The 26,916-nt window shown below is 46.6% G+C and overlaps 1 protein-coding gene across 2 annotated transcripts in view; it reads right to left on the bottom strand.

Annotated features, from left to right (window-relative positions):
* The window catches only part of COLQ (collagen like tail subunit of asymmetric acetylcholinesterase), a 71,573-nt gene that overhangs the window by 4,259 nt on the left and 40,398 nt on the right, over nucleotides 1–26,916 (bottom strand). For both annotated transcript variants that reach the window (XM_054483209.2, XM_054483210.2), the window contains exons 4-15: nucleotides 24,810–24,854; nucleotides 24,447–24,473; nucleotides 22,594–22,665; nucleotides 20,884–20,946; nucleotides 20,381–20,407; nucleotides 19,685–19,729; nucleotides 19,458–19,493; nucleotides 16,005–16,085; nucleotides 11,809–11,905; nucleotides 3,797–3,936; nucleotides 2,066–2,185; nucleotides 1,501–1,621 (exon numbers count right to left, since the gene is read on the bottom strand). In XM_054483209.2, the coding sequence (XP_054339184.1) occupies nucleotides 1,501–1,621; nucleotides 2,066–2,185; nucleotides 3,797–3,936; nucleotides 11,809–11,905; nucleotides 16,005–16,085; nucleotides 19,458–19,493; nucleotides 19,685–19,729; nucleotides 20,381–20,407; nucleotides 20,884–20,946; nucleotides 22,594–22,665; nucleotides 24,447–24,473; nucleotides 24,810–24,854 (874 nt within the window). The remainder of the gene's footprint in view (nucleotides 1–1,500; nucleotides 1,622–2,065; nucleotides 2,186–3,796; nucleotides 3,937–11,808; nucleotides 11,906–16,004; nucleotides 16,086–19,457; nucleotides 19,494–19,684; nucleotides 19,730–20,380; nucleotides 20,408–20,883; nucleotides 20,947–22,593; nucleotides 22,666–24,446; nucleotides 24,474–24,809; nucleotides 24,855–26,916) is intronic.

Genomic DNA, 26,916 nt, shown 5'->3' with positions numbered 1-26,916 from the left:
TCTGCTCTCACGCGATGGGAGGGTGTTGGAGTATGGACCCCAGCACCCTTTTCACAGGGCAGGGACAGTCCATTAGTTCTTTCCTACTGTGAGAGCTCCTATTTGACACTGTGCACCAGAGGGAGAAGGGACTCTGGGCAGGGCCAGCCTTCTAGGGGATGCCATCCCTGGAGCTGTCGGGAGACAGTTCGGCCACACTGAGAGACAGTCAGCAGCATCTCCCGCCACCCACTCTGCCCTGTCATCCTTCCCCTGAATTTTTTTTTTCTTTTGAGACAGGGTCTCGCTCTGTTTCCAAGCCTGGAGTGCAGTGGCGCAATCGCAGTTCACTGCAGCCTTGAACCCCTGGGCTCAAATCCTCCCACCTCACCCTCCTAAGCAGCTGGGACTACAAGTGGGCACCACCAGGCCTGGCTAATTTTTTTAATTTTTAATTTTTTTTTTTTTTTTTTTGGTAGAGATTGGGTCTTGCTCTGTTGCCCAGGCTGGTCTTGAACTCCTGGGCTCAAGTGATCCTCCAACCTCAGCTTCCCAAAGTGTTGAGATTACAAGCATGAGCCACTGCACCCAGCCTCCCCTGAGCTTCTTGAGAGCAAGGACCATGACTGCATCCACACACACCCAGCCCTGAGCCCTAGCCTGGCTCTTTAGAGCAGGGGCTTAAACCACAAGCCCCAAATGAATTCAGTGAATGGTGGTTGAACCCTTACTATAGCCAGATAATCTCTGCACATGTTAGCTCACAGGATCTCTAGGGACTTGAGCAGCCAGCACATCATACCCATTTTACAGGCAAGGAAAGTGAGGCTCAGAGCTGTAAATTGCCCCCTGTTACCCCACCCACCATGTGGCCTCTGCCTTGAGCCTGAGGGTGGTTGGTGTTTCTCAGGGCCTGCATTCAACCTCTGTTGACTCTAAAGCTCCTGCTTTCCACCACACCTCTTGGTTTTGTTATTTGATTAAAAAAAAACAAAAACAAAAGCAAGCCCTCCAGAGCCTGCTGCCTATCAGTTAAGGCAGCAGCCCACGAGGCTGACAGCAGCTCTGGCTGGCCCAGCTTCCCCTATGGAGGGCTTTGCTACTAGAGCTCTACCTGGTAAATGAGCCCTCATTCAGATTCTTGGCCTCTCCCTTTTGCCTTTCACTCCTCCATGCAAAGTGAGAGCCCATCACCTTTATCTTCTGCACCTGTAACATGGGTTTTGCTAAGACGTAGGACTGGGAGGACCTGGTGGCTATATTTTGAGATAAAGAAGGCCTAAATGGGGGCAGGATCCTTGACATCCACCCCTGGTGAGGTGCTTGGGTGGTGGAAGAGTTAATATTTGGGCTGAAATTGGGGCAGCAGGGACTGGGGTGGGTGGAACAAGGTGGCCTGGGTATACCCTTCTCTGGCTCTAGAAAGGTCCCAAAGCACCACAGCTGGTGTCCAGGGCTGGCCCCGAGTCCCACCCCCCTGCTGTTCAGGCCCCAGGTCCTCCTGGGCTGGGCCTCACTCACGGATGCAGTCGTCACCCACATCGCTGTTACCGTCGTCACACTCCTCCCCGGGCTGCAGGAGCCCATCCCCACAGGTGCCACGCTGGTCTGCAGTGTAATCCACAGGGTAGAAAGGGGTCAGCTGGCCAAAGAAGCACACAGCATTAACTGGAGCATGGCATACCCAGACAGCCGCAGACAGGGAGGTCATTGGTTTTGGTCCGAAGGCACTGCTGGGGGGCATGCCTTGACTTCCTCCCAGGGGTGGCAAAGGTACTCCTTTCCTGTTGCCCAGAGTTCTGTAGCTGGTTAAATGTTGGGTCAGATCAAGAGAGAAACCTGGCATGCAGGGATGTGGAGACCATCTGGAACCCTGGCTCAGAGAGGGGCTTCTATTTGGGGGTCAGGGTGGGGGAATGGAGGGCTGCTCAGAGACAGTTTGAGGGAGGATGCTCAGCCCTCCCATGCAGACAGACTGTAGAAAGCCCTACCCAGGCCCAGAAAGGAAGGTGGCCTTCCCTTCCTTTAATGAATGCATCTCTCTCCTGGCCAGGGAGTATGTCCTGGGGTGATGGCCTGGGGGTACCTGGATGGGGAGCCAGCCAAGGCTGTCCTTGAAGTACAGAGATCTCTGGTCTCTGCGGAAGGCAATGGCGTTTTGGGTGTTCAGCCTCTCAAGCTCCTCCTGGTTGTTGACCACAAAAATCTGCCAGAGAACACACTGGTGAGGATTCCAGAAAACACTTCTGCAGGGGGCAGGGAAAAAGCTGGAGGAGGAAACAGAATCTCTATCCTTGGGCTTGCTCAACAGTGGGAAGAGGGGTTTGCACACTACACTCTAGCATTCCTTCTGAAGTGAGAGGAGTGTCTTGATTCCCTCACCTTCTCAATCCAGTTCCTAATGTCTGAGTTTGAAACTAAAATATTCACTCGGATTTAACTTTTTTTTTTTTTTTTTTTTTTGAGACGGAGTCTCACGCTGTTGCCCAGGCTGGAGTGAAGTAGCGCGATCTCGGCTCACTGCAACCTCTGCCTCCCGGGTTCAAGCAATTCTCCTGCCTCAGCCTCTCGAATAGGTGGGATTACAGGTGTGCACCACAACGCCTGGCTAACTTTTGTACTTTTAGTAGAGATAGGGTTTCGCCACGTTGGCCAGGTTGGTCGCGAGCTCCTGACCTCAAGGTGATCCACCCACCTCGGCCTCCCAAAGTTCTGGGATTACAGGCATGAGCCACGGCGCCCAGTCTCGGATTTGACATTTTTAAATATTTAAAATGTTCCCAAGACTTAAATTAAAAGGCAATGTCATATAGTCAAGTAATTTGACATCTGGAAGTTATTCTTAAAATTATCCTACTCAAAGATGTTCTTTACAGTATTATTTACATTAGTAAAAAGCTTGGGGGTGGCCAATAAGCAACAGGTTGGTCAAACACCAACACTGGTTAAGTGAATTGTAGCACAGCCACACTAGATGGATGATTATGATGAACTGATGTCCAAGATTTACTTCAAAATAATACAACAGAGAATGGGCAGGAGTGAGTAGGCATAAAGAGAAAACAAGGACACAGGCTCGCCATGAGTTGATCATTATTAAAGTTGGGTGAAGGGTACATAGGGGTTCATTACACTATTTGTTCTGCTTTTATATGTATTTGAAATTTTCCCTAATAAAAAGTTTAAAATGTTATTTATAGAGTGTGGAAACATGGCAGGATTTCAACAAAGATAACAAAGTATAACTTTTTTTTTTTTTTGAGACGGAGTCTCGCTCTGTTGCCCAGGCTGGAGTGCAGTGGCGCTATCTCAGCTCACTGCAATCTCCACCTCCTGGGTTCAAGCGATTCTCCTGCCTCAGCCTCCTAAGTAGCTGAGACAACAGGCATGCACCACCGTGCCCAGCTAATTTTTTAAATATATTTTTTAGTAGAGATGGGGTTTCACCATATTGGCCAGGCTGATCTCAAACTCCTGACCTTATAATCCACCCACCTTGGCCTCCCAAAGTGCTGGGATTACAGGCATGAGCCACCGTGCCCGGCCAAAAGTACATTTTTATACAATATAATCTCAACCATATAAAAGTTAGATTTTAATAAGACAAAGAAAATACCCCAAAATGGACTCACAATCAAATGGACAATTTGGTTTTCCTCTTTTGATTTTCTCATATTTTCCAATTTCCTATAATGAGGGTGTACTCAGAGTCATGAAAAAAAGTGAGTTTTACTGAAAGGATTTTACAAAGCCCCATAAGGATCAGGTGAGAGGTCCTCACAGATAACCACCCCAGACTTCTCCCAGAAAGCCTTACCACAGGAACTCGCGGGGAACTGGGCCCATACACAGATTCCCCGTAGGAAGGGTTATTCACATTCATAGTGGGTCCACAAAGACATCTTCCTGGAGGCCCGGGAAATCCTCTTTCCCCTTTGGGTCCCATTATAAGTTGTCCTAGGAAGCAACAGACTGCTGTGTTACTAGAGCCAAGGAAGACAAGACCAAACAACCAGGGAGATGTGAGCGACCTTTGCAACAGAAAAAAGGTTAAAGTCCACAGCATTTCAGGGTATGCCTGAGGGAGAGGTTCAAAGAGATGCTTTTGATCCAAGACATGGAGGAGATAAGGTAAGAAAAATAGCTAGTAGGCGATAGTTTCCCCCTCCTTCCTGCCTTGAAGGCAGGCAAGATGTCTGGTATTGCAGCAGCCATGTTGCAACCAGGAAGTCACAAGCATGAGAAGATAAGCCAACATGCAGGAAAGACGAAAGGCTCATGGGGCCTGGGGCCCTGACAGTGACAGTCAGAGGCTGAATCAAAGCCAGCTACTGTCTGTCTCTGGATTTCTTTATTGGAGAAAAACAATGCCCTATTTGTTTAGACCATTATTAACAGAGGGCTTCTTGCCGACAAACACATTATTGACTGTTAACTTTTATTGTTTTAAAAAACTTTTGTATTTCTTATATATAGAATTTTTTTTTTTTTTTGAGATGGAGTCTTGCTCTGTTGCCCAGGCTGGAGTGCAGTGGCACGATCTTGGCTCACTATAACCTTTGCCTCCCAGGTTCAAGCGAGTCTCCCGCCTCAGCCTCCTGTGTAGCTGGGATTACAGGTGTGTGCCACCACACCAGGCTAATTTTTGTATTTTTAGTAGAGACGGGGTTTTGCCATGTTGGCCAGGCTGGTCTCGATCTCCTGACCTCAAGTAATCCGCCCACCTCAGCCTCCCAAAGTGCTGGGATTACAGGCGTGAGCCACCACACCCAGCCAATGTAGGCTCTTTACAGAGGAACTTCTGGGTGTGGGTTTCTTTCATTTCTTCTGGAAGAAAATAGAAGGTTAGTATATGCTCCGCCCATTTACCCTACCCTGGTCCTGAAGAAGTGAGGACATGTCTTGAAAAGATATGATCAGAAAGTGTACTCCCTAGCAATGTGGAAGAACTGTGAGGGCAGTACCTTGGTTTTTAAAGGCTCTGATACCCAGGATACACCTCAGACCAATTCCATCAAGACTTCTGAAAACTGAACTGAACCTAGGCAGCATCCACACTTTTATTTATTTATTTAAAAAAATTTTTTTACCACTTTAGCATAAGGCATCCTTTTTTTTTTTTTTTTTTTTTGGAGACGGATTCTCACTCTGTCGCCCAGGGTGGAGTGCAGTGGTGTAATCTCGGCTCACTGCAACCTCCGCCTCTCAGGTTCAAGTGATTCTCCTGCCTCAACCTCCCGAGTAGCTGGGACTACAGGCACGTGCCATCATGTTTGGCTAATTTTTGTGTTTTTAGTAGAGACAGGGTTTCACTCTGTTGGCCAGGCTGGTCTCAAACTCCTGACCTCAAGTGATCCACCTGCCTTGGCCTCCCAAAGTGCTGGGATTACAGGTGTGAGCCGCCGTGCCTGGTCAGGCATCCATATTTTTAAAAGCTCTCAAGATGATTCCAATTTGCCCTAAGGTTGAGAACTGGGCCATTCCCCTGCCAGATCATCCTCCCTTCATCCTCCATCCCTCCCCAGCTGCCTGTCAACTCCCTTCTGATCTGGGTTCAAACATCACTTCTCGAAGGAAGACTTTTTGAATCCTCAGACTCTGTCATGTATACCTGGGATACAATTTCATGGTTTCCTATGCCTTTCTTCACAGCACTTCTCTTTGTGATTCCATATATTGTGAGATTATTCCATCAAGGTTGATCTCCAGCAGAATGTCGCTCCACAGGGACAGGGCTAGTGCCTGTTTTCATCCACCAGGGCTTACACAAAGTAGGGGCATGGAAAGTGTTTGATGATCGAATGAATGAATGCAGACTAATTGGAGAGAAAAAGTCTTCGGAAGAGGGTAAAAGTCACATTCTGGCTGGCAGAAAAGCACCAGAACAAGAGCCATCTAACAGGAAGTGAGGAAAGAGAAGAAAAGATGGGGACTGAGAAGAGAAATAGGTAAGGATCCCTTCTTCTGGGAAAATAGCGGGGGGTGGGTTTGGAGGCCAGCCAGTCATTGGTGTCAGGCAGTATGACATCTGGGGCAGCCAGGGGCTGGGAACACAGTTCACAGATCCAGAAGGGCAGGAAATAAAATGACCCCAGGAAATAAAATGATCCCTGGCCAGGACCCCAGGGAAACCACTGCAGCCAGAGGAGACTGAACCTTCCTGAGCGGGTTGACAGGTATGCATACAATCAGAATGCTGACAGCATGAGGGGAAGGGCACTGTGCCAACATCTTATCCTAAGCTATGGTTGTTTGTTCTAACAAGAAATACAAATATAATTCTGTAGGAAGAGCTCAGTCTGTGTTCTGATATTTTCAGAAGAGCCCAGAGAGATAGGGAATCCACCAGCCTAGGAATATTCTGGGTAATTAAGCACTTGGGGAAATTGAAGTGGAAAAGCTCTGTGACCAAGAATATGAGGGTGGCATTGGAACAGCCTTCCAGAAGGCTCTGTGACCCCAACAACTCCTCCAGAACCGTGGCCTGAGAGACAGTCAGGAGTTTGTCCCATTAGCTGCTGATGAATGGTGAGGCTGAGATTTGAATTCATGTTTTACTTAACATTACGCTGTTCAAAAGACAAATGTCCAAGAATACTGATGCTCTCAGGAAGCTGGCAATTCCCAGGTACCACGCTGATTCACTTATACTCTGTCTGGGTACAGGAAGGACTCAGCCAAATTTGTAATTTGATTATTGCAAATTACATCCTAAAGGCATTTTGCCTTTATTCCCTCCCCACCTCTTAGCCCCTCTTTCCCTCTAACTCGGATAAGTACAAAGCTCTCACCCTTTCCACCTCACCCTTTCCACCTCCCCCCAGCACCATCTGTTCCCACAGAGCTGGGCACCAGAAACCGAGGTCACCTCCCAACAGGATGTGGCAGGGAGCCTGCTGCCACCACTGCAGTTTCCCTACAGCTTCCTCCCAGTTGCTGGAGGGCATCCATTACCCCTGCCTGTTTTCTGCCAGGCTATACTGAAGGACTCAGCAACCTGAACTTCCCCACCCTGACCTCTGGGAGATCATGTCTCAGCTGGGTTTCATCCCCACCCACTGCAGCCAGAGGACCTGGCTCTCCATCTTTGCCCAGGCAGGCTCCCACTTCCATTGGCTGCCTCAGTGGGAAAGGATCAGGAGAGGGGAATCTAGGAGAAGGCAGAGGAACCAGCACAACAACCTCTAGGGCCACCTAGCTGACACTCACTGGAGTCACGGACCGATTCTGGACCAGGGTGGCCCCCAGTCAGTGCTGTGACCTTGCAGGCATCACTTCTCTTTGAGGTTCAAGATTCTTATTTCTAAGGGGAGTGTAGGACTAGACCAGGGGAGTTTTAACCTGTGGTCTACAGAGGCCAAGGCTATCTCACGATGGCGCTGGGACAGGGGTTCTGGAACCCTGGGAAACAGGGTGCAAAACCTTGGATGTAGGTATAGGCAATTTTTTCCTCCCCTGAGAATGGGTTTGGGATTTTCATCAGACTGTCAAAGGTAGTGTCAGGAACCAATTTGGGGGGCCTAGTCCAACTCTGGATGATTATCCAACTGGTCCCAGGCACAGGGATATCTTATTTATTTATTTATTTGTTTGTTTATTTATTTATTTATTTATTTTTGAGATGGAGTCTCACTCTGTCACCCAGGCAGGAGTGCAGTAGCAAGATCTCGGCTCACTGTAACCTCTGCCTCGCGGGTTCAAGTGATTCTCCTGTCTCAGCCTCCTGAGTAGCTGGGATTACAGGTGCCCGCCACCATGCCCAGCTAATTTTTGTATTTTTAGTAGAGATGGGGGGTTTCACCATGTTGGCCCGGCTGGTCTCGAACTTCTGACTTCAAGTGATCCATCCACCTCGGCCTTCCCAAGTGCTAGGATTACAGGCGTAAGCCACCGCGCCCGGCTGCATATCTCTTTTTTACTCTTTCCTTGCCCTCTCTCCCCACCCCTCCAACATTTTCCAAACAGCAGGATTATTTACTGCCCCATGTTCTCTTTTCCCTCTTCAGCCCCTCACTCAGGAAGTCTCCTCAGAAAGGAAGTGGCTCAAAGGACGGAATGGGGGGCAGGGGCATCAGTCCAAAGAGATGGCCCCACCATGCTTGGCTCCTAAGGAGATGAACTGTGAACCCACAGAACCCCTGCCTGGGAGCCCCTGAAGGAAGCAGCCCTGTCCACCCACATACCAGGTGCCACTGGGGACGTGAAGCTGGCTCAGCCGCCTACTTCGTCCTCAAGGATCTAGCGGGAAGATGAAACACATCTGCAGAAACATTACCAATGGAGACGCCATAACAGAGAGGCAATGACCAGGGCTCAGGGGAGGTGATCCATCCTGTTAGGGGCCAAGGAAGGCCTTACTGAAAAGAGAGCTTCAAAGGAACAGAGAATTTCGTTGGATGGGCAGAAGGTGAGAGGAGTGCCATGTAAGGTCATGTGGACCCAGAGAGACCAAAGGAATAGCTCCAGCTCCATAGATGGCAAGGCGTCCTCTGAAGGGTAGAGGGCAGGGCGTGATTGGGCAGAGGCTGGGGTAGTCAAGGGAGAGGGAGGTGGCATACTGGGTGGAAGAGAGGGAGCTGGAAGGCCAGGGAGAAAAAGTATGACTCTGCGGGGCCTGCTAAGAGGACAGGATTGCAATACACCAAAGACTGACAAGACAAGAGAAACAGCGGGCACCAAGGAGCTGCTGACAGCTCCGGCCTAGCCCTTCTCATCCATCCCCTAGCCCCAGGAGGGAACCAGACAAGTCAGGTGAGGGCTGGCCTTTACAAAGAGATAAACACAGTGAGACCATTAAGATCCCAGTCCGCTAAGGACCTCCTACGCATCCACCCATCCCATGCCCCTGGACTACTCCTCAGTTTTTTTTGTTTTTGGTTTTTTTTTTTTGAGACGGAGTCTTGCTCTGTCACCCAGGCTGGAGTGCAGTGACTTGATCTAGGCTCACTGCAAGCTCCGCCTCCTGGGTTCATGCCATTCTCCTGCCTCAGCCTCCCATGTAGCTGGGACTACAGGCGCCCGCCACCACACCCAGCTAATTTTTTGTATTTTTAGTAGAGATGGGGTTTCACTGTGTTAGCCAGGATGGTCTCGATCTCCTGACCTCGTGATCTGCCCACCTCAGCCTCCCAAAGTGCTGGGATTACCGGCGTGAGCCACCGCGCCTGGCCTAATCCTCAGTTTTGTGAGCCCCTAGGTACCCCAGGGGCCAAGAGAGTCCCTTCTGAAGGCACAACTCAGGCCAAGCTCTCAGTCTCTGCGGTTGGTAGCTCATAGTTATGGGACTCCAGGGGGACATCATGCCTTCCAGAACCAAGGAGGAAGAGGACTAGTTGAAAGGACCCCCATTCAGATCATCCAGCCAATTCCAGAAATGAATTATGGAGTGTGGGCACGTGGCCTGGGCTGCATTTCAAATCTGATTCCCCTAACAACATGGAAACAGGTGCGGCAAACTTAAGTTATTACCCATACTAATCAGTGTTTGTTCTCCCAGTATTTCCTTCCTCCTCTCCCTATTTCAAGGAGGTAGCAAGAGTTTGTGCTTTCTTGCCCTTGCTAAAAGCAGGTACTACTGGAAACAAACTTTTCTTTCTGCCTTCTGTTCTTTGAAGGACAAAGCTCCTAATTGGGGTGCTGGTATATGAGGAGTATGAGGAAGGGGGGGGGGTCAGGGATGGAAAAGGAGAGATCTCCCTAGACATGGACAGGAGAGGGACCCCTTGTATCCTGAGGAAGAGACAGGTCTCAGAAAGAATAGTTGTCGGGTGCTCCTTGGAAAGTTGAACTGGGGGGACCAGGACTCCCAGCCTTGAAAATGTTCTGATACCCACGTATGGCATGAGAACAGCAGCCAGCAGGTATCTGTGGACCACAGGGACTTGGACAACAAGTCTATTTCTATTTCTACTCTATTTCAGAGGTGAATGGAGTAGACCAAAGGTTGGAGGGACCTTCCCTGACATTTTTCTGCCATAATTCACCAGGATCTTTGCCCAACCTATTCGTGGTTGTTGGAGGAGAAGTGAAAATCCTAATAATGCCTGAATTAATTTATTTGGCATCCTAGCAGGTTGGGCTCTCAGAGCCAGATTTAACTTAGTTTAAAGGACCTAACAAAATATGACATTTCTTGCCCATCCCATGATGTGGCTGCAAATGTATTTCCATAAACACAGGAGGAGGGGGAATACACTATGGAATTGTAAATGTCTTCATTTTCTTAAGAAAAAAGTTGGCATAAAAATTGTTTGGATTCCTTTTGTATAACTGAAGACAAAAAATGTTGCAGTCAACAAATGATCTTCTTGATACTGTCTTTATACAGTTGATGTGCTGTGAAAGCCCCTACCATGAGCTGACAAGGGAACGAAATAAAGGGCTTAGCTAATAAAATTGAATGAGGTAAAAGAAGGAAGCAGCAGCTGGGTGCGGTGGCTCACGCCTGTATTCCCAGCACTTTGGGAGGCCGAGGTGGGTGGATCACGAAGTCAGGGGTAAGAGACCAGCCTGACCAACATGGTGAAACCCCATCTCTACTAAAAATACAAGAATTAGCCAGGCGTTGTGGCGGGCACCTGTAATCCCATCTATTCAGGAGGCTAAGGCAGGGGAATCACTTGAACCTGGGAGGCGGAGGTTGCAGTGAGCCAAGATCGCACCACTGCACTCCAGCCTGGGTGACAGAGCAAGGCTCTGTCTCAAAAACAAACATACAGGGAAGCAGTGTATCTATGCCCTTCTCAATAATGGACTTTTAATTTTTATTATTTATTTATTTATTTATTTTGAGACGGAGTCTCACTCTGTCGCGCTCACTCTGGCTGGAGTGCAGTTGCGCGATCTCGACTCACTGAAAGCTCTGCCTCCCAGGTTCATGCCGTTCTCCTGCCTTAGCCTCCCGAGTAGCTGGGACTACAGGCGCCCGCCACCACGCCCGGCTAATTTTTTGTATTTTTAGTAGAGATGGGGTTTCACCGTGTTAGCCAGGAAGGTCTCAATCTCCTGACCTCGTGATCTGCCCACCTCGGCCTCCCAAAGTGCTGGGATTACAGGCGTGAGCCACCGCGCCTGGCCAACTTTTTATTTTTTTATTTCATTTTAGTAATTTCTTTCTATATCTTTTTTTTTTTTTTTTTTGAGACAGAGTTTCGAGATGGCACAATTTCAGCTCACTGCAACCTCCACCTCCCAGGTTCAAGTGATTCTTCTGCCTCAGCCTCAGAGTAGCTGGGATTACAGCCGTGTGCCACCACACCAGGCTAATTTTTGTATTTTTAGTAGAGAAAGGTTTTTGCCATGGTTGACCAGGCTGGTCTCAAACTCCTGACCTCAAGTGATCTGCCCATCTCGGCCTCCCAAAGTGCTGAAATAACAGGCGTGAGCCACCCATGCCCAGCCTCTTTCTCTATCTATTGCAAACAAATAAGGACTCTTTTATAACACTGTAAATTGGAAAAACCTGCAATGTCACCTTTACTTCTAGGTTTAAGAGAATTGCTTGGAGCCATGACACTTTTATCTAGAAAAAGGTATTAGTTGATGAAATATGTTCCTGTTATTTTTCACTTAAGGTATAAATGACATCATTAATATGCTTTTTTTCTTTATTTATTCTCCAGAATGCTAAAACAAATTCAGAATGGCATTTATCTCTCTTGCATAAAAGTTGAATGAGCTAAATCGTGGAGAAATTACAAAGATATTGGAGTGTCTCTGGTAGTTTCTAACTTGAAACACAAGGCATCTCTGCTGGCATCTCCTTGTGCCCTCTCTGGGAGGCTGGCCAGTACTGCAACAGTGGATCAAGTGAAGCAGTGTAGCTCTTACCTGCAGATGGAGGGCCTGGGGGCCCTGGATGGCCAGGTTGACCAGAAGGCCCAGGCTTGCCGGGTGGGCCCATAACTCCACTATCCCCTTTCTGTCCCTGACAGAGAGAAAGGCAGAACCTGTTATGAAAGCATGACATAGCAAGCTTCCCGCCCCATTTATCACCAAATCAGAGATCACCTTGCACTTAAGGAGCAAGAGCCCAGTGGGGGATGCAGCTCCAGAGGTCTTGACATCGACCTCTTAATAAGTTTAGGGCAAGTGACATTTGAGATAGTGATGGCTGCAAGTTTGCAGAGCTTAGTTCTTGCTCTGTCCTACAAACGTGGCACATGGCAGCTGAAAGGAACCTGTCAAATCTACTCTAGGCCCTGGGCAGATGAGGAAATGGAGGCCTAGAAATGAGCTATTTTCACTCATTGGCTTCCCGTTGCACTCAGGATAAAGACTTAGCTCTTTACTGCAGCCTGCGAAGCCTTGCATGGCCAGGCTTTCCAGCTTCATTCCAGCCTTTTGGCCTTTTTGGTCTTCAAGAGCACCATGTCTATTATCCCCCTTCTCAAGACCCTTCTCTCTGCCCCAAAATCTCTTCCTTCCCCCAGCCTAGTTAACTGTCACTCACCCTTTGGCTCTCAGCTCAAATGCCCTATGGCAAAGCCTTCCCTGACCTTCCTGGATGGAGTCAGTTCACCCCACCATAAGCTCTCATAACTCAGCCTGTTTCCTTCATGGCATTTATCCCAGATCATAGCATATGGGTTATTTGTGTGGTCATTTCATTGATGTCTCCCCATGAGACATACACTCCCTACGGGCTGGAATCTGTCTAGCTCACCTCCTTTCCCCAGATGAAATGAGGGAGGACAAAGATGCTAGAAACACAAAGGTAGGCAGCTTTGCTGATCCGTAAATCCAGAGGTTTCACCTTGACCTTGAGACTCCGGGTAACTCATGTCATTGCTTTGTACCTCAGTTTTGTCATCTTTAAAACGAGGCCAGTAAATTTACACCCACATAGGTCTGTGAGACTAACAAAGATCTCAGAGGTGAAAATGTGGTTTGCACAGAACGAAGAGCTATGTGGGGCAAGCCAATTATCACAGCAACTGGCTTGGTTCCATCTGTTTCATGTAGTTAAACAAGTCTTGGTTTATTAAAAAGGGCACACCTGTGGCTACAGCCGTTCCACATGGAGTGTCCTCTTTTCTGCCTATTCTGGGAGCATCAAGAGCAAAGACTGGGCTCTTCGTTCTCCCTCAGGGTTGCTCTTAGGAGTCACCCCGAAACCAAGGCTGATGCATGCTATTGACTCTTCCCCTGAGTAATTTGCTAATTGTCTGCTCTTGCCTCAGGCCTAATCAGAGCAGTGATTGACACCTGACATTTTTGACCTGGTTCTTCTTACTACACTTGCGCCTTGGCAGGCTTGCCCACCTGATGAAATGTAATCTTCCTTAAATCTGGGGAGCAGGCAGGCTTGGGACTCCTTTCCAGCCACAACGGTGACAGGTGACCTGCCGCCTTGTCCACATGGCACTGGGGGCCGTCTTGGTAATGTCCAAGGAGTTCTTGAATTCTGAATATGGGATCTGTGAGGTCAGAGTTTATTTCTGATTCCATGTTTATGGAGGGAGTTCTTAAGCCTCAGCCCAGCTGAAGCATTCCCTGCAGTAACCAAGCTGGGTCCCAGGATGGCAAAGGAAGTCACACATCTTAATATAGCCACAGTTCAGTCTTGTTTTTCTAATGGCCATGTCAGCTGGCTCTGAGCATAGGAAGTGCCAAAGCTTGAAGGAGCTGGAAATGCTCCTTCATTCTGACACTAGCAGTAATGGAATATTCCGCTTATCGGCCATCGCTCAGAATGAGCCACGTCTCTATCAGCAGGACTCACGGAGTAGAGCTTTCCAGGAAAGACATTCTTTATTCCTTATTTGCCACAAAGTTGGGTGATCTCTCTCAAGGAAATTGTTTCTCAGTTACTGAAGGTTTTTTTTTTTTTTTTTTTGAGAGACGGAGTCTTGCTCTGTCCCCCAGGCTGGAGTGCAGTGGCGTGATCTTAGCTCACTGCAACATCTGCCGCCTGCGTTCAAGCGACTCCTGCTTCAGCTTCCCAAGTAGCTGGGACTAGAGGTGTGCACCACCATGCCCAGCTAATTTTTGTATTTTTTAGTAGAGGCGGGGTTTCACTATATGTTGGCCAGGCTGGTCTCAAACTCCTGACCTCAGGTGATCTGCCTGCCTCGGCCTCCCAAAGTGCTGGGATTACAGGCATGAGTCACCACGCCCGGCCAAGAAGATTTTTATAATAAAGTCAACAGCTGCTTTCCTGGGCTTGCCTGAAGGCAAGTCCTGAAGCATGAAGGTAGCTGAGAGAAGAAGTCATGTGGGGAAAGTTGGTCTCAACTCTACTCTCTGGATTCTAATCCTGGCTTTGAAGCTGACTTCATGGAGGGGTCTTGGGCAAGCAACTCCACCTCCCTGACCCTCAGCTTCCTTGAGAATAACCTGAGGAGACTGGATTAAGTGGTCTCTGTAATCCTTCTGGCACAGAAATTACTATCTGAAATTCCTTCTGAATTTCTGATTTTTGGCTTTGGATTGACTTAACAATAACTTTCAGAGACTCTCAGCACTGCTGGCCAACAAACAAACAGTATGTAAGACTCTATGCTAGGAGATTAATTCATGATAAAAATAAATACCACAGCAGGCTTCTAAGGCTAACAATTCGTTATCTCCCAACTGGAACGACCCCAACACCAAGGGTTTGCAGCACCTTCGGGTTGTTCACAATGTCTTGTCGAAAGCTTGGGCTCATTTCTCTAACTTCTCTGAGCTCCCAGATGTGGTTTTGGTGTAGCTTTTATGATTCCAACGGAATCAGTCTCAGCAGGCTCAAGAAATGGCCTTCCTGGCTTTGGTTATCACCAGGAACTAGGAAAAGACAAGCACTGGCCAAGACAGAAGGAAGCCAGGAAGCTTCTGGAACCCCAAGCTTAAAATATTATGAATGGAAATCATTAGGAGGGGATAAAGTGATACAAGAAAAGATTTCTCCCGCATTTTTTTCCTTTTTTATCTGAGCCTACTTTTAAGAAATTGGTATCTGTGGCATCATTGTGAAACCATGACCATGCTACCCATGATCAAAGTTTGAAAACTGGACTGGATGATTGTAACTTCGAAAGTTACTGTGCAGTCTAAATTTTCCAGGTTGGAGCCTGTGTTCTTTCTAAACTGATTGGGAAAAGACCAGAATTGGTTTCATAGTGTTATTATGGTTCTGAAACCTGGCTGCGCATTAAAATCACATGGAGCTTAAAAAAAATAACCAAACCCATGCTGAAAGCTTATTCCAGGTCAATTATATTATGGTCTTTGGAAAATAAGGCCTAGGCACTGGGGAGGAGGAGTGGCAAGCTTGGAACTACAACCATTGCACCTGATGTGGGGGATCTGTACATCTGTATTTAATGACCAGCCCCATCCCCAGGTGATCTTGATGTAAAATTAAGTTTGTGGGCCACACATATAGCCTAAGGAAATAAGTAAAAGAATGGAAAAAGCTTCCATCCAAAGATGTTTACCTCTCAGGATTATATATGAGACAGCTAAGGCTGTCTCTAGAGCAGTCATGTCACATCACATGGCTTAACACAAGAGCCTGCTGACCAGGGGGAGTTCAGAATGAACAATTGCCTTAAGCATGTTAATAAACCCAAGAAAAAAGGTCACTTACAAATTGGAGGCCTGAGTAGGGAAAAACCACCCTATTGTTGAGACCCGGAAGATCTCTCAACAGCTGGAAAATATCTAGGCTCGTTTTTAAAACTTCATTTGTGTCTGGGACATTGAAGCATAAAATAGGTTTTCTGGGTAAATGACCACATCTGCCTTCCATTCCTAGCTGCTTTGGTTAAGACAGACTTATTTTTATGAACCAAATATCCACTCTTGCTTCTGGCCTTGGCACAGTTTGCATGGAGCATCCTATCCCATCCACTTCAAACTATGGCTAGCCTAGAGATGCCAGCAGCTTCTGGAAGTGGTGCTGCTCCCGTCTGCTAGCCCAGAGGACGTTGGAGTCAAGGTCTACAGAATATCTCTGATTAACGCCACCTGCCTGCCGCTCCACACACTGCCAGGTCAGGAAGTTCTGACCTCAGGCAGGTGGTAAGCCCTGGGATCTTTACCTGCTTGCCTCGTTTTCCTGGTCTTCCCGTGGGTCCTCGGTGTCCTGCTATCCCAGGTTCACCTTTTGGACCCATTTCACCCTGGAAAGAAGGAAAGAGAAGCAAGAGAGGACTTAGGGCATGTGGAGTGGGCACATCTACATAGGTCTAGCCAGTCATTGGCTACGAGGGCAGTCTACTTGATCATTCCGAATCTATGCCAATCTATGCCCTGGAAGGTTGGGAGAGTGATGAAGTCATGAGAAAGGCAGACATGTCTTTCAAGGAAGAGGAGGGAAGGAAGAAGGTAATTCTGAGTGGGTTATCTGTTACCTGAGAGCGACAGGTGTGGAGCAGCACACATTTTGATGGCCAAATAGGAGAGACAAATCATCACCCAGAACAGGCAGTGAGAGGCTGGGGCATCCAGCACAGCGTGCCTGTGCTACTTACTACAAGCTGTCTGGGAAAACACTTTCCTTCTAGTTGGAATTTTATGTTGTATTTTCTTACGTGTTGTTTTTAGCACAAATTCAAATCTGGAGGTTTTTAAATGATTGGACACTTTTGCCAACTGTCATCTTTGGGAAGTTTCTACTCATTTAATGACTCTTACTTAGGATTATGTGCTTGCCCACTCTTAGTAAGCATTGGTTTGAGTTCCAGCTCACTTCCATTTGATTTAGATGAAAGCTCTTTTGTGGGGAGAGATGTTCCAAACATATGTTCACATCTTCAATATAATTATTGAAAAAGGCATGGAGAACAATGGAAACAATATTCCTATTTGTAAAGCTCTATGTTGAACTATCAAAACCCAATGTACCCATTGCAGAATTTCATAGCTTAAGGCCAATATTTCACAAAACTCATTTCTCCATCTTAGTTTCTCTCCTTCTTCCCCATTTTCTTCTACATGGATTCCGGCCCCACTTACTGTTTATTTGGGTCATGAACCCATAGGATGCTTCATTCCTATCTCCAGTAATCCCCCAACACCCCAGAATGCACTGCCAACAAGAAAAATTTAGCAATAGCAACCATGAGTGTTAGTCAGCAGCCAGTGCCCATGAAGAGCTGCCCAGCCACTCAGAGAGAACAAAAAACACCCAGGCACTTTTTCACATGGCGGTCAGAGGAGGTATAACACAATGGAAAATTCCAGGGAACAACTGTATATGGAAAGGATCAAACGTAAAGCTCTGAGATTATCTGTCAGCTCAGCCAACGTGTCCCTACCTAAGCCACCAATGTCTTGTTTCACCAAGAATTGTCCTTAAATCTGTTATTTCTTTCCAACCCACACATCCTTCAACATTCTCTAGGGAATGGGAGAGTGTGAGAGGATAGGATGGATGCTACATGCCATGGAGATGTTTGCAGTTTTTCCATGGCTGTTTAGAGAGGCTTGGGGATGTCTTTATGGCTGGGAGAAAACAGCAGCACAAGCAGCATTTTTTTTTTTTTTTTCAGGGATTGTCAGAAGGAAGTGTGGCCCTTCTCTACATCAGCTTGAAGCAGTCAGGAATTTCTTGATCTAATTTCTCTCCCAAGACCTAATTATGGTCATCATATCAGCTCTGTCTTAAAACAGCCTGTCATAAAAGGGGAAGACAACTCCTCAGATGAGAAGTCTAGTAAATGGTGCAGAGGACAGAGAAGCTGCCATACTTAATTTTACAGTAATTTATTATTCTTTGACGTTCACTGTTGCCCTGAATGAAAAGCTAATCTAAATATTTTTAAGGAAAATTGTTTTTTCTCTTTTAATATTTCCTTTAATTTGCTTATATAATTAATCTATTTTTTTAGCCCAACACCCTACCTAGGGTAGCAGAGTGTAGTTTCTGACAGCTTAAGGTAGTGATATAATAAATTAATGCATGTTGATTGAAAATATTTAAACATGTTCCATTGACTAGAAAAGATAAGATAAAAATTGTTTTAGTTTGGTAAATAAAACTTTAAGGTGAACTTTTAAAAATTAAAAATACTAACAAAGCATCCCCTTTGCATGTTTGAAGAACATGATGGTTTGAGACCTAGGTTAAAATAACAATTTCCAATGTCAGTGTCTTATGGCATGAGGAGCCAACATGATGTTAGCTTAGGAGCTGTTCCAAATGGCCGTGTATGCCCTTTTCTCTCTTTATTCTCTGACATTCCCCCTCAACTACCCTCGTTCTTCTTCCCCAACCCTAACCCTCAGTAAAAGTTTTAAAAAATATGTTGGTCAACGGTCACCTTCACAATTTTTGTCATCTCTATATACCACTGTTTTGCTATTTACCGAATATTTTTCTTTCTCTCTCTTTCTTCACTTCTTTCTTTTCTTTTCTTTTCTTTTTCAGAGACATGGTCTTTCTCTGTTGCCCAGGCTGGAGAGCAGTGGCGTAATCTCGGCTCACTGCAGCCTCAATCACCTGGGCTCAAGCAATTCTCCCATCTCAGCCTCCTGAGTCGCTGGGACTATAGGCATGTGCCACCATGACCTGCTAATTTTTTTTTTTTTTAGAGATGAGATAGTACTATATTGCCCAGGCTGAATATTTTTTTCTTTAAGTTACCTGAAATGGACCCTTTTTTATTAAGCCTTGTCCCAAGCAAGATATCCATTAAATATTTAACTATTTATTTATTTATTGAGACAGGGTCTGCCTCTGTGGCCCAGGCTGGAGTGCAGTGGTGCAATCATGGCTTACTGCAGCTTTGACTCCTGGGCTCACGCCACCCTCCCACCTCAGTTTCCTAAGTATCTGGCACTACAGGTGCGTACTACCATGCCCAGCTAATGTTTTGTATATTTTTCTTGGTAGAAATGGGATTTCACCATGTTGCCCAGGCTAGTCTCGAACTCCTGGGCTCAAGCCATCTTCCCACCTCGGCCTCCCAAAGTGCTGGGATTACAGGCATGAGGCACCATGCCTGGCCAATATTTAACTATTTAAATACAAAATTTAACTCTTAAAAAAATGTTAGCAGTCTTCAGTTCAAATACTTTTGTGTCCTTCTGGCAGTATGTGCACCGCCCTTGAAGAAGGACTGCAATAAGGCACAGTGACCTTAAGCTAAAGACACCTGTGCCTTACACTGGGGCCTGTGTGCTGACAGGGGCTTTGACCGTTGTGGCTCAGATCTGAGTCCCTTGTGAGAAAGGTTTCTGCATTTGAATAGGACCACAGCCCTTTAAGAGGTAGGAAAAGCAAAAAAGCAAACAAACAAACAAACAAACAAAAACCCAAAACCCAGATGGGTTGTCCTTTCCTTCCCATTGAGCTAGAGGGAGGCTCCAGACCATCCCGCCACCCTCTCCCCAGGGTGAAAAGCAACTTGCTTCCCATCCCAAACCAGAAGTTTCCATGGTTAAACCCACCATCCCTGCCTGATAGACAAGGAGGCAGAGCTCTTTCTGTTGTGCTTGGAGGACTTGATATTTTTATTGAGGCCTATTTTCACTACCTCAAGGTTACTTACTTTCTGCCCCAACATTCCAGGAAATCCTGGGAAACCCTGTGAAAAGAGCAACAAATATTGTGACCGCCTCTGAAATAACACCTGAAATGGCTGTGGACAGGCTTGGTTGGTCATTTTCAAGACGGAGGCCTGTCCATCAGTCCATCATCCGCCCACAGATGGGGGTGGGTGGGGGCTGCTACTTGCATTGACATTTATCATTTCTACGAAAAGGTTTTCTCCATTACCTTTTCTCCTTTGGGACCCAGGTCACCCTTTTCACCTCTGGATCCCTAGGAAGAAACCACAGGAGAAAGTCAATGAGTTAATATCCTGGGAGGGAAATTCAAGCATTTCAAACTGAAAAGCTCCCTAAACCAAAACCCTCATTTTACAAGTGAAGAAATAGGCTCAGAGATGTCAGGTGACTTGTCCAGGGAAGGAATGCTTTGTGATCTACTTCTTGTTGAACCCCGAAGACCTCTTGCATTCATAAAGGACAACTCACAGAAAATTCTGGGCCCCAAATCCTCTCTCATCCTGTAGGAAATTTGTCCACAGGTTGATGCTGGTTTTGATTTGGTTTTTGGCCAGGTCAGAAGGCTGTGTGGTGGAAGCTTGGCCTAAAGACATGCATCACCAATTTCCTCCAGCACTCTGTGCAAACTGTGCTTATTCTCTACTTGGCACGGCCTTCATTTGCTTACGTGCTCCACAGAAGGGGCCTCTGCCTCTACGGGGAGCCCTTCTCTTACCACCTTGCCCTGCTTCAGGAGGTCCCTCACTTCTCTCTCAGTCCACTGACAAAGGGCGGGGAATAGCTAGGGATGGTGGCTTCATTTGCAAACTAAAGGGAGACCTGGACCCATCCTCTGCACATCTCTGATTCCAGAGCCAGTAGCCCAGACCAGGCTTCTGGGACACCATCCAAGAAAAGCACTAACCTTTTCCCCTCTGGATCCAGGGTAGCCCTAAAAGAAAGCAGAAGGTACATTTACAATCAGCCCTGTAGGACTTTTGAGTTTGGTAGAAGAATAGAAGGAATCCCTGAATGTGGTGGTAAGGTGTGTCTCCACATTGCACTGTGAGTTTTAGTGGGGTTGCAGCACCAAACACAAAGATGTCCCAGAGGGTTGTGGTTATACCAGGCCTGAAAGGAACACTGCTTTTATCACCCTGCAAAGTCCTGATCAAAGGTTTCCATCTGCTCTGATGTCCAGAAGCTTGGTTCTTCCTGCCCAAGAGAACAGCAGGAATGGCATCCCTATGCCCCTGCATCCCAGGGCATGATGTTCTCCAAAGGGCTGGTAAAGGCAGGCTCTCCAATATCCGTGACATTCCCTAGTCCAGGACTGCAGCCCCACCCAGTCCCTATGCTTGTAGACAGCAGCTGCTCCAGAGCCTTACAGAGAAGATCTGGGAACGTCCATTTAGACCCCACACTGACCTTGGAGCCCATTGGTCCTCTTGACCCTGGCAAGCCCATCATACCTAGGTCACCTTTTTCACCCTGTGGGAATTAGAAGAAGAAGAAAAGACCCACAGTGATATATTTTAGAGAAACTGAACCAGGAGAGTCACAGGCAAGATTGGGAAGGAACTGGGGATATCAGGGCTGGCTTGTAAATCTGAGGACCCCAGATGCGCCCACTTTCTCCCTCCCGAGGTCCCAAAACTCCATACTCCACATTTCATTCTTGTGTTTAAGATTAAATATAAAATGAAAATGCCCAAAGCGAAGCAGATCCCCACACCAACTGCTCACTAAGATGTTGTATATGGTAATACTTGGTATTTTCCTAGCGAGGATAGTGAGAGAGTAGTGGAGGAGGCATGAGGGAACTGGGGCCTCAGAAAACAAGGTGTCAACACACGCAAAAAACATTGCCTGCTTTGCTCTTTGCATAGAAAGGGTCCTCAGAATGATCTGTGGTTGGGACTTCCAGCACCCCCCCTCTGTACTAAAAATACTCTATGCCAGTACTAACCAATAGAAATATAAGGTGAGCCACATACTTAATTTTAAACTTTGAAAAGAAGTCACCTTAAAGTAAAACTAAACGAATGAAGTTAATTTTAATAGATCTCCTTTAATCTAATTAATCTAGTCATCCCAACTTGTAATCTATATAAAAATTATTGAGATATTTTACATTGTGCTTTTCATAATAAGTACTTGAAATCTGCTGTGTAATTTACATTTACACATCTCCATTCAGGTGCTAAATTTTCATCCAAAATATTTGATCTGTATTTAGAGATCATAAAATGTATAGTTGAAAAAGCAGATTCATGCATTCAAGTTGCTCCAAACATACTTTAACATTTTCAAATAACTGAATTTAGTAAAGGTTAATTCAAACAGTTAAAATTTAAAAATTCAGTTCCTCAGCAGCACTAGCAACATTCCACGGGCTTGAGGGTCACATGTGGCTACTGGCTGCTGTGCAGGACAGCTCAGCCCTATGCAGAGGATTTTTTAAATATCCTTTTGGGACTTTTCCTAAGAGGACTGGACACACAGTTTTCCACTGCTATAATATAGCCAGTAAACGAATCAGAGCAGGTGGTGAGATCCACCTGCCCAGCTCTGACTTCTGCAGATAAAACTCTGAGTCACGCCTCTGAACCCTCTAGTCTATGACTACCAGCGGGAAAAACAGAGGCACAGATGGGGATGTGCTTGCTTTCCATAGCCTGACTGAGGAAGGAGATTTCATCAGCACTCGGCAATCCCTCTCTGAATGTAGGATTTCCATCCTTCAGCCAGCCAACACCACCCCCTCAACTCTCCATTCCCTGCCAGGTCAGCATGACAGGCAAGAGCTTCCCAGACACAAGCCCCTCTTAGGTCATCTCAGGGAAACCAGAGTGGGGTGCTAGTTCCTAGGACAAAGGAGAACCAGGGCCCCTCTAGAAGAGGGTACCAGCCCCCTATTTCTCCTCCTACAGGAGCAGAGCTGTTGCACTGACCAAGGTCTTGCAGGCCAAGTGAAGGAGGAAGTATCTGGGGCCCTGTGGCCAGTCCTTAAGCTCTCTTCTTCTTCCCCCTCTTGAAGAAGGGATTCCCTGACTATGTGCCAGGAGCCAGAAAAGCTGCCATCTTACCCCCTCTTGTTTTGACACCACATGAGCCCTGAGAGCATGCCACACTTACCCTGGGTCCTTCAGGGCCTGGCCAACCGACGGGCCCAGGCATGCCAGGAACACCTGGGGGGCCAGGTCTACCCTTCAAAGACCAAGAACAAAAGTCAGGGCAACTGGGTTTGTTTCTTTACTTCTAATAAATATGTTTTGTCTCTGGGGCCCAGAGGAGAGAGTGGGGTCTCTAAGCATGGCTACTATGACCCTCATCCCCACTCTCCAAAGATTGATGGCCTGACAAGCCCTTGGTGTCACACTGTATCATCAAACAAGACCTTATTCTTCTCAAGAAATGGAAGGTGGTGAGAAAGGGATTCTAAACTTCTTGGTTTTTAAATTTTTATCACTTCTACCCACCCCCACCAAAAAATCCCCTGCGTTCCAATGGGTTCTTCCCAAGGATGTGCTATGGAATGAGACAGGATTACATTTGGGGAGCAGTAGCAGATGCTGTCAGCACTCTTTCAAGGTCTTTTTGACCTGCTCAGAGTGCCCATCACCCAGAGGCTACCTTCCTTGCTGCTAACAGCTCATTTCTGCAACCTGTAACTGCAGTTTGCCCTTGAGCAATTGGAGCTGCCCAGTAATTTATGTAACTCTGCTTCCTGCAGCCAATAGCCCAGCTCCCTTACATTTGGGCAGTTGACACTCTGAAGCTCCCCCTAGGGATCAGACTGCTAAAGCTCGACTTCACCTGATACCACACCTTTGCCTGGCTTCTCCCATTCCCCCTACAGGCTCCTCCCAAGGGTGGTCCCGTAATAATGTATTCACTTGCACATGGTACATGTCACCTCTGTCTCTGCCTAAGCCAGGGCTATGGAAGAGCAAGCCCTGCAAGAGAGAGTGGGTGCAGGTGCTAAGGGCCTATCTTGATCTTGTGCTCATTAGCTAATTTCACAATTAGCTAGAGATGTCAAGGGCTCAGCCCCTAAACCAGACATACCAAATCCTGGCATGTGTACTGGTTTCTACTATTGCCTCCCACATCCATGGCAGACATCACTAATCAATCATGGTCCTTGTTAGGCCTGAGCATGGACACCACAGCAGAATATCCTTTGACAATTGCTATGGAGACCACCCCAGCACTTCAGACAGCCACTGTGCCTTGGCTATAGTTTTCATCTGTGCCCTAAAGAGTTGTAACTTTGTCTTGCAAAAGTCTGTTTAAGGATCTTGTGGACCATGAAACCATTTAATAAACCATTTAACAATAAATATAGTAATTTATATTTCGAGCCATGGACATCTTTCTTGGCCAAAGTTTTGCACCCCTGTCTATAACCAAGACCTAGAAATTCAGTGCCAGTATCCACTGACCTCAGCAAATATAATAGGCAGCTGATTTACTCCCTCCTGACACTAATGAGAGCCTTGATAACATGTGTTTGGTTCACTCAGAGTCACTGTGACCTTAAGTAACCTCCATTTATTTCAGCTGAGCCAAAAAGCAAAAGCCATTTGTTTCTGTCTACTCTGGTACTTTATTCAAATTTAATCAGACAGTGACAGTCATTCTGTGTCACTGGTTGGAGCTATGAAGGATTTCTCTGATGGGTAGCAGAGTGAGATGGTCTGGGGTTGGGGCGGGAAGTGAGAGGGGTGGAATTTGGCCAGGCTTGGCAGGCCCTGGAAGAAGTCTGAATGCTGGCAGTAGCAGGCTCCTGCTCCTGAACAAAGAAGTTGACAGAAAGGGCAAGGTTACTACTGTCACCATCGAGACAGCAGCACCATTACTGTCCACCTGGGTATCAGTGGCCACTGAAGTGCATTGCTGGTCCCCCCTCCCTAGGAGTGCATGCACACACATGCACGTGGAGCACAGATGCTCATGTGACACTCACAGAACAGCGCAGACCATACCTTCCTTCCTGGTCGGCCAAGCTCCCCCTATGGATGGAGAAGACAGGTAAGGAGAGGCTGCTTTGGAAGAGATGTTCTGGAAGCAGAAGGCTTAGTAGAGCTGATGACTGGGCATGGCCATGTGGCTTAGTTGCTTGGCTGCTGCTCACGGCCCCTCTGCCGTGTCAGTAGGCCACGTCAAAATACACCAGTGGTATCCCATACGTGCTGCAGCAGCTCAGCCATCATGGAGCCCAGCCTCTCACACCAAGGCAGAGTTAGCACATGTTTGGAAATCTCAACTAGGAAATTCTCAGTGGGACGCCCAGAAAACAGGCGGGAATTACCAAGGAAAGAAGGGTTGAAGAAAGTAGTGGTTCATACCTTTTCTCCCTTTGGTCCTGTCTTGCCAGGAAGCCCCGGTGGACCCTAATCAATCAAGATAAAAAGTGAAGAAAGTATATATCAGTCCGAAGCTGGATGGGTGGGAAGCTCTTGGTGCACTGGGCTTCTACAGCAGCAATGTCATTCTCTGGGCAGATGTAGGGCTCCAGGGACCCATGGAGGCTTTTCTTGTGCCCTCCAGCCCAGTCCCCTCCTCTGTTCCTCCTCCTCTTTAGCTTTCTCTGAGCTGGTTTTCCAGTGGCTCCATGGTTGCAATGCTTACATATCTACTCTCTGTGGTTTTAATTTTCTCCCTGTAATTCTTTGTTTGCCTAAAACATCCCAAGTGCTTGTTGAGAGCAACCAAAGAGTCTTGAATAAATCCCATTTGCTGAAAACAAGAGGCTTCATCACCTCTCATATCTTTTCAGTTACTCTTGCCAAACTTTCCTGGGGGCCTGACAAGAGACAAGTTAAGTTTTGCACATAGCAGCAGCTGCCACCTTGGAAATTCCCATGGTCAATTTGTGGGTACTAGGTGCCAAGTAATTTCTGCCTTTCTTCAGCAGAAAAAAAGTCTTCTTTTTTAAGACACTAAGAATGTTGGCAAGTAAAGAGCGCATTTTTGTCCATTGGAGAGGAGCTGACTCTAGCTCAGGGACCCTACAACTCACTGCATCAAAGCTTTGCACATCCACAGCCAGAATGTGTCTGCAAAATGCTCAGTCAGCTATTTTCCAAATTCTCCAAAACAGCAGAGAGGAAATTCATCAAAATTTCCCAGGCCCCCACTGCACCCCCAGGATCTGCAGGTGAACATGCATAATGCAAAGCCTGTTTGAAATATGATTTCTTTTTTTTTCTTTTTTTAAATTATACTTTAAGTTCTAGGGTACATGTGCACAATGTGCAGGTTTGTTACATATGTATACATGTGCCATCTTGGTGTGCTGCACCCACTAACTTGTCATTCACATTAGGTATATCTCCTAATGCTATCCCTCCCCACTCCCCCAACCCCACGACAGGCCCTGGTGTGTGATGTTCCCCACCCTGTGTCCAAGTGTTCTCATTGTTCAATTCCCATCTATGAGTGAGAACATGTGGTGTTTGGTTTTCTGTCCTTGCGATAGTTTGCTCAGAATGATGGTTTCCAGCTTCATCCATGTCCCTGCAAAGGACATAAATGCATCCTTTTTTATGGCTGCATAGTATTCCATGGAGTATATGTGACACATTTTCTTAATCCAGTCTATCATTGATGGACATTTGGGTTGGTTCCAAGTCTTTGCTATTGTGAATAGTGCCACAATAAACATACGTGTGCATGTGTCTTCATAGCAGCATGATTTATAATCCTTTGGGTATACACCCAGTAATAGGATGGCTGGGTCAAACGGTATTTCTAGTTCTAGATCCTTTAGGAATCACCACACTGTCTTCCACAATGGTTGAACTAGTTTACAGTCCCACCAACAGTGTAAAAGTGTTCCTACTTCTCCTCATCCTCTCCAGCACCTGTTTCCTGACTTTTTCATGATCGCCATTCTAACTGGTGTGAGATGGTATCTCATTGTGGTTTTGATTTGCATGTCTGTGATGGCCAGTGATGATGACCATTTTTTCATGTGTCTCTTGGCTGCATAAATGTCTTCTTTTGAGAAGTGTCTGTTCATATCCTTCACCCGCTTTTTGATGGGGTTGTTTGATTTTTTCTTGTAAATTTGCTTAATTTCTTTGTAGATTCTGGATATTAGCCCTTTGTCAGATGGGTAGATTGTAAAAATTTTCTCCCATTCTGTAGGTTGCCTGTTCACTTTGATGGTAGTTTCTTTTGCTGTGCAGAAGTTCTTTAGTTTAATTAGATCCTATTTGTCTATTTTGGCTTTTGCTGACATTGCTTTTGGTGTTTTAGTCATAAAGTCCTTGCCCATGCCTATGTCCTGAATGGTATTGCCTAGGTTTTCTTCTCAGGTTTTTATGGTTTTAGGTCTAACATTTAAGTCTTTAACCCATCTTGAATTAATTTTTGTATAAGGTGTAAGGAAGGGATCCAGTTTCAGCTTTCTACATATGGCTAGCCAGTTTTCCCACCACCATTTATTAA

This window comes from Pongo pygmaeus, chromosome 2, assembly GCF_028885625.2.
Source record: "Pongo pygmaeus isolate AG05252 chromosome 2, NHGRI_mPonPyg2-v2.0_pri, whole genome shotgun sequence".
NCBI lineage: Eukaryota > Metazoa > Chordata > Mammalia > Primates > Hominidae > Pongo > Pongo pygmaeus.
This window is presented reverse-complemented; position numbering and strand designations above follow the sequence as displayed.